This window comes from Branchiostoma lanceolatum, chromosome 1 (assembly GCF_035083965.1).
Source record: "Branchiostoma lanceolatum isolate klBraLanc5 chromosome 1, klBraLanc5.hap2, whole genome shotgun sequence".
NCBI lineage: Eukaryota > Metazoa > Chordata > Leptocardii > Amphioxiformes > Branchiostomatidae > Branchiostoma > Branchiostoma lanceolatum.
This window is the reverse complement of record NC_089722.1, coordinates 33,095,557-33,102,870: the sequence shown is the minus strand read 5'-3', so window position 1 is coordinate 33,102,870 and position 7,314 is coordinate 33,095,557. Positions and strand designations below refer to the sequence as shown.

General features: G+C 44.6%; 1 protein-coding gene across 1 annotated transcript; it reads right to left on the bottom strand.

Moving 5' to 3' along the window:
* Positions 1–2,346: 2,346 nt before the first annotated feature.
* LOC136420445 (uncharacterized) lies at positions 2,347–7,314 on the bottom strand. Its single transcript, XM_066407381.1, has 4 exons — positions 7,206–7,314; positions 4,154–4,344; positions 3,014–3,184; positions 2,347–2,703 (listed from the first exon to the last, which is right to left on the bottom strand). The coding sequence occupies exons 2-4, from the start codon at positions 4,329–4,331 to the stop codon at positions 2,684–2,686; spliced, it is 369 nt and encodes a 122-aa protein (XP_066263478.1). The 5' UTR covers positions 4,332–4,344; positions 7,206–7,314; the 3' UTR covers positions 2,347–2,683.

The window sequence follows — 7,314 nt, the reverse complement described above, 5'->3', positions numbered from 1 at the left end:
AATAACAAATCTATATTAACCCTCTATCGTTGGGGATCTTGTCGTCCCTTACTTTTCGACAATACCACAACAACATGATGCTCAGTGGACCTTGCTCGTCCTTTAGTACAGCGGGCCTTGTGTCCATTTGTGCCAACGGCAAGGTCACAACACCACCACACTAATAACATTCATCTTTTACACCTAACATAAGTGGCAAAAACCACCCCTCCGGTCAAAATGGTCACACCTAACCCAAAACTAGGAAAAATATAGGGAACCAACACTAGCGACAAAAACCACTCCCAATATTATCGATTACAACCCTTTCTAATCCAACATCACATTGCTCTTTATTAACCCTCTATCGTTGGGGATCTTGTCGTCCCTTACTTATCGACAAGACCACAACAACATGATGCTCAGTGGACCTTGCTCGTCCTTTAGTACAGCGGGCCTTGTGTCCATTTGTGCCAACGGCAAGGTCACAACACCACCACACTAATAACATTCATCTTTTACACCTAACATAAGTGGCAAAAACCACCCCTCCGGTCAAAATGGTCACACCTAACCCAAAACTAGGAAAAATATAGGGAACCAACACTAGCGACAAAAACCACTCCCAATATTATCGATTACAACCCTTTCTAATCCAACATCACATTGATCTTTATTAACCCTCTATCGTTGGGGATCTTGTCGTCCCTTACTTTTCGACAAGACCACAACAACATGATGCTCAGTGGACCTTGCTCGTCCTTTAGTACAGTGGGCCTTGTGTCCATTTGTGCCAACGGCAAGGTCACAACACCACCACACTAATAACATTCATCTTTTACACCTAACATTAGTGGCAAAAACCACCCCTCCGGTCAAAATGGTCACACCTAACCCAAAACTAGGAAAAATCAAGGATATAGGGAACCAACATTAGCGACAAAAACTACCCCCAATATTATCGATTACAACCCTTTCTAATCCAACATCACATTGATCTTTATTAACCCTCTACTGTTGGGGATCTTGTCGTCCCTAACTTTTCGACAAGACCACAACAACATGATGCTCAGTGGACCTTGCTCGTCCTTTAGTACAGTGGGCCTTGTGTCCATTTGTGCCAACGGCAAGGTCACAACACCACCACACTAATAACATTCATCTCTTACACCTAACATAAGTGGCAAAAAAACACCCCTCCGGTCAAAATGGTCACACCTAACCCAAAACTAGGAAAAATATAGGGAACCAACATTGGCGACAAAAACTATCCCCAATATTATCGATTACAACCCTTTCTAATCCAACATCACATTGAATAACAAATCTGTATTAACCCTCTATCGTTGGGGACCTTGTCGTCCCTTACTTTTCGACAAGACCACAACAACATGATGCTCAGTGGACCTTGCTCGTCCTTTAGTACAGTGGGCCTTGTGTCAATTTGTGCCAACGGCAAGGTCACAACACCACCACACTAATAACATTCATCTTTTACACCTAACATTAGTGGCAAAAACCACCCCTCCGGTCAAAATGGTCACACCTAACCCAAAACCAGAAAAAAATTAGCAAGAACACAAAAAAAAGAAAACTAGCAAGAAAAACACCCCTCCAGTAAAAATGGTCACACCCAACATTAGCGACAAAAAAACACCCCTCCTAATAAAATGGTCACATCCAACATGGCGGCCCCCATCCTTGGATGCAAAAACAGAATAGGTTTTGCTATCGCAAACCTGTAACAATCTCCCATCCCGTTAAATACAATATTGTACAGTCCCTTAAAGAATGGCTATCGTGCTTTCCCATGCCTTATAACTAACTCACTCCTCGCTATTAAAATTCAGTACTGTACATCCCTTACAGAACTAGAACGACTGTTGTCCATTCCCCATGATCATCGTCCAAGGGGTTTCATTCATTTCAGCAGGGGTATTTTTGTCTAAGCAAATCGGATGGAATGTCACGTTGTCTAACTGCCCAATTTTTGTTTGTTTGGCAGTTTGCCCTCGATTTGGACCCCTGATTCCGAAACTTTCCGACTTTGCGGAATCTAACATCTGCTTGGAGATGTAGCCTGGGGGGACCGGAGCCTCGTGACGTCATTAGTGGCGTTCTCCCTGCCAGGTCCTACGCAGCTATCAATCCTTGCAAGACATAAACTCTCCGCATGAGGGCATGACTGACTTTTACAGGACAATTATTGCGTATTTTTCCTATGTGGTAGCTAAAAGTTATAAAACCGTATTGCTTTGCTACTACACTATACTGGGTGGTAATGTAGAAATGTAGAAAAGCTTGTTATTTATTCCATGTATGCTGTACTCTAAAAAAAATACGAACAAAGGCCATTTCAATCGCAAATTTTCTTCCGTAGGTTTTATTGAATAATTCCCATGTACAGAGTATTCTTGTTATGTCCTTCAAAGGTATTAAGGGTATCAAGGTGTGTATCCACTGTTCGACATTTAAGCAAAGAACTGTTTTTTTAGATTGTTTATATTGTATTGTCTCTTGTGCGAGGCAAGCGATATTAGAAGTACTCAACATCAACGAGAGAAAACAAAACATGGATAAGGAACATTACAAGACTACATTTTTTCACGAGTTTCATTCATCAACCTAACGTTTGATCCCGCCCTTTTGACGCCACTGAACACTCCGGTCTTCAGGTCGTCCGGTCGGTTGCAGGTTACAGGAGCTAGCGTCGCCTCCGGGCGTCTGTAAATAAGGACATCACTATTAGTGATAGGAAAATAAGAATGGTATAACTACAATGTCATTCTGTGGTGAGGCCAGGAATGAAATCCTAGCACACGTAGAAGCAACTTCCTACCTGCGCATTTGGGTGTACAGATCAACAATCTCGTATTGTACACGAAGGTCTCGAGTGAAGGACAGTCAAATACAAACAATTCCCGTAACGTTACACCCATGGCAAGAGACAGAGGCATTAAAAAAACACCTGGCCAAAACAATACCTCCACACTTGTCATGAAGGTAATAAGGAGCAAAAGGTTAGATTTCTTACAGTCCTCCTCCAGACCCTCCAACTCCCGAGCGTCCAGCTTCTCCTTCAGGCCATCCAGGAGCGACCTCACCTCCTCCTCCAGACCCTCCAACTCCCGAGCGTCCAGCTTCTGATCCAGTTCATCCTGGAGCGACCTCTCCTCTTCCTCAAGTCCTTCTCCTCGCTTAAAATCTATAGAAAGGCGGGCATGAGAAAAGATATTAATGTAGCCACAATTACTTGACTTACTTGACTTATGTCGGGTGCCAGTCTCCCTCATCCGTCACCCGAACCACTGTAGCCGCCCAGAAGCTCCTGTCCTGCATAGCCTTCCCCATGCCATCAGTTTGTATGCCAGTGTCTCTTTTAAGGACATCTATGTATGTTAAGGGTGGTCTTCTTTGTCTTCTTTTCCCATGTGCTGGGCCATGGGGTCCATAACACTAAGTTACAATTAAAGAAGAACAAAGACGGGAAAATGCCACTGATTTTCTTTAGCGTCTGGGTTGAATCAACATAACTCTTTAAAACGTTTGTAGATGCTTTAAAATGTTATCGCTGTATTTGTTTTCTGAATGAGATGCCAAGTATATGAATATTACATAGAATACTAGCGAGCAACATTTGCGAGCAAAAACATCATATTTCACTCATAATCCCCCCTCGTGCAAAATGAAGTGTTCTAAAAACACCCCGTCCTGAACCGGAGCATTTCGGACTTACTTTTGCCCTCAAAGTGACTATCAGCCAGAATCGTTGTAGTCCAGAATGGACATTTCTTGACTTTGACGCGGTACAAGAATGGACTTTTACGAGGGCATCCCATGGGGAAAATGAGCCCTTCCAAAATTGCTTTTCTGCAGAAATGAAGTACTGTATTTCAAAACCATCCCAAATCACTCCAGTTATTTTCCAATCGACCAGCTTTCCATTTAGCTTGTACCCAAGCTGTTGTTTCTTTTCAACTTTTTCTTCCATATCTTATTCAAATATATCAAAGAAGTCTATCCGGAAACAAAGCTTGCACAATACAAACCTGGCCTCTTACGGCATCAGGCAGTTTACCGGGTAAACATGAAAACATGCGAGCATGCAAACAAACAAACAGAATAACCACTACTCGAAATTGTAACTTTGAGAATCAACAGTGGGGATGCTTACACGAAGGGCTGCACACGCACTTAATACATCCATTGGCCATTCTTTGCCGTTTGTAGCCAAAGCCGCAATTAAACGGGCAACGACTCGGCGGGCACGATGGCTTACGATACGCATCGGAGTCGTCAATCAGCATTGCGATGACAACCATCGTCACTAGCGTGCAGACAAACAGCTTCATGGTGCAGCTCAGACTGAGGGGAAAAGGAACAGTGATGTTAAGTGGGACGTTTTCAACCGCACTGACTCGGTAAACCTTCAACTTATTTTGAAGGGGTCGTGTGTCGTAACGGCAGGGTGTTCGACTCGGAACCAAGAAGTCCCGAGTTCGAATCTCCCCGACGCCAGTGCTGTTTCCTCACTTCGCCCAGGTGTATAAAGATAAGAATGGGTATGTTGTTATCTGTGCCTTTAACTGTTAATGTAAGTTATAAAAACTTGAGTGCAGTGCCAAGTCGTCCTTGTCTGTCAAAAAAAAAAAATATTTTGACACACAGACAACCCCGTCAAGGGCATAGTGTGAGAGGGGGCGCGGTATGGCGGGTAGGCCTCCAGTCTGGCCCGGAAACTGAGTGGCTCGGACCCATTATAACACGCTTGAATATATGCTTACAAATGCTTGCTTGAATGAATGTATGCTTGGATATATATGTATGTTTATGATGCTGTCCCTGTAGGGTAAAATTGGCTTGGCACCTACCCAAGGTGATTTGCGGGCCCAAGAGGGGTACCCAAGACCCTGGCGGAATAAAGTGACAAAGAATCGGCAACGGGAAGAAAATAGAGCTCTCACACCGAGCTCTCACACCAAAGTTATGTAAATGAGCAATGATGCATACTGCTGATTGGTTGTAGGGTAGTGGTCTTATAGTAGTCAACTTTCTAAGTTTTTGCGTTTGGAAATGATTGCACATTCCAACATGATGACACGTTCCGACATAATGGCAGAGATGCGCATTCGTGTATTAGTCTTTTACTAGTCTATCTCTTATGTTCTAAGTCATTGTGATATGATGATATGATGGAGTGCACTTAAGCCTTTGTAGCGGCGTTCTCCGTACTTACTTTAAGACAAAATCGGGTCTCCTTTCATTCAAAGTGAAACTTTTGCAACATATGGTTTGTACTGCCGTAGATTGTAGATTACCATGTAGCTTTGGGGCAGCAATTATGTCAGTTAGCAATTATGGGTACTGGTTATCAGTCAAGAAATTAACGAGAGGTTGTCAGATTTTTGCCAGGTGTTTGCCAATGCTCGTCTTGTACGCATCTTATCGTGCATTTGTGATCGTCGGCAACACTTGCTATGCACGCAGTGATTTGAATTTAGTCCCTACTACATTTGTAGTTAGTATGGAAACCACCACGCAACCGGTTTATTCTAAGGGACTGTACGGCATTTAGCGGGTCGGGTTAAGAAATGTTTCCATGATCCTCCCTAAAGGTAAAAAAAAAAATCTCACCGCCCCCCTTCTATCAACTCTTGAAAAAATCTTCAAGGCGGCAAGAGAATCGGTACTGCGCTCCTGTTTGGAAGTGTCTCTCGCGTCGTACGTTTGATACTATAATAGGATTTCAACGCGGAACAGGTCCCATTCGTCGTCACCCCTGCAAAGAAAGGGAAACTGAACGGCTTGGAGCCCATTATACCGCACTTGAATATATGCTAATCACAGGAGCTAGTCCGTCCTTTATGAATAAATGATTCCACTGTGTATAAGTAACATCGCAAAAATCCACGGTGTCTGGCTATACCTGGATGAGGACAAAACCACTGCCGTGGAAGTCAACAATGCACGGTGTCTGGCTATACTTGGGCTGGATGAGGGCAAATCAGCTGCCATGGAAGTAAAAAATCCACGATGTCTGGCTATACCTGGATCATAGGCGGTAGGCCAAGGTATTATCGTTGACTAACACCTGAAGTTCCGATCGTGACCCGAAAATTTCGTTATGAACTAGTGAAGTACACTGCGCGGGGATCACCCGCTCGGTTTGGTGCCGAAGTTCCACCCGAGCGGGGGCCGAAGGGACCCGACCGTAACGTCGGCGAAGCCGACGAGCGAACGTAGCGGTAGGGCTAACTCCGCTCGGGATTACCGGAAGAATAGTCCAGCGCTGACGGGGGCGTTTCCTGTAATAGCGGGGGTCCCATTGTCGGGTGACTACGGTGCCTTGCTCCACTTCTAAGCAGAGGAGTGTGTTCTTGGCGTCTTTCTAGGCGTTTTTTCGGGGCTTTCTATTTTGTGCCGTTTTACACTTCTGAATGCCCAACAACAATTCCGGGGCCTATTGCCCATGCCTGGATGAGGGCAAAACCACTGCCGTGGAAGTCAACAATCCACGGTGTGTGGCTATACCTGAATCACTGTGAATGAGGGCAAAACCACTGCCGTGGAAGTCAACAATCCACGATGTCTGTCTATACCTGCATGAGGGCAAAACTACTGCCATGGAAGTCAACAATCCACGGTCACGGATAGTCTCTACCAGACTAACCGCGCCGGCTATAGGGGGAACATTTGCCGGGGGACTTCGGCCATGGAAGGTAACATTCGCAGCCGCAGTGTTGCAATATTGGAACCTATCTCCAGAGCCGACCCCCTTCATACAGTTGACTCTATTTAGCCAATTTCTGCTATTTTCCCAGCGACCCGCAGAGGCTGGTACAGTCTAGGTCACGGATACATGAATGCGGTTAGTGCCTTGGTCCTGGAAACATTCCACTCTCTGTAGTAATAGCTGGATGGTGCGGATATAGAACCTTCATCACGTATAACTTTTGGCCACTCTAATCATCGATTTATTAAACTGACTTTTTGCGGGCCAGTGAGGTAAGATATGAGCTGAAAGCTGCCCCTGTAGCTTATCTGGTAGCAGCTTCACAGTTGAGCTCCTAATTCTTTGACCTGGTAACTGGGAGACCCCGGTTCGAATCTAAGTGACATCGCGAAAATATTTGTACCTGGTGTATGAGATTTACTAGACCGGCTGCCCTTACACACAGTGCTTATTTTCCCAAATTTGGCTGGAGGAATATTGAAACAGTACCTACCTGTCAGTAGATTACGGACCTGCGTCTGAAGATTTCGGAATGAAGCGATAAAAAACGGAGACAGGAAGCATCCATATATACTCTTTTCCACTGGAATCATGCAAATGAG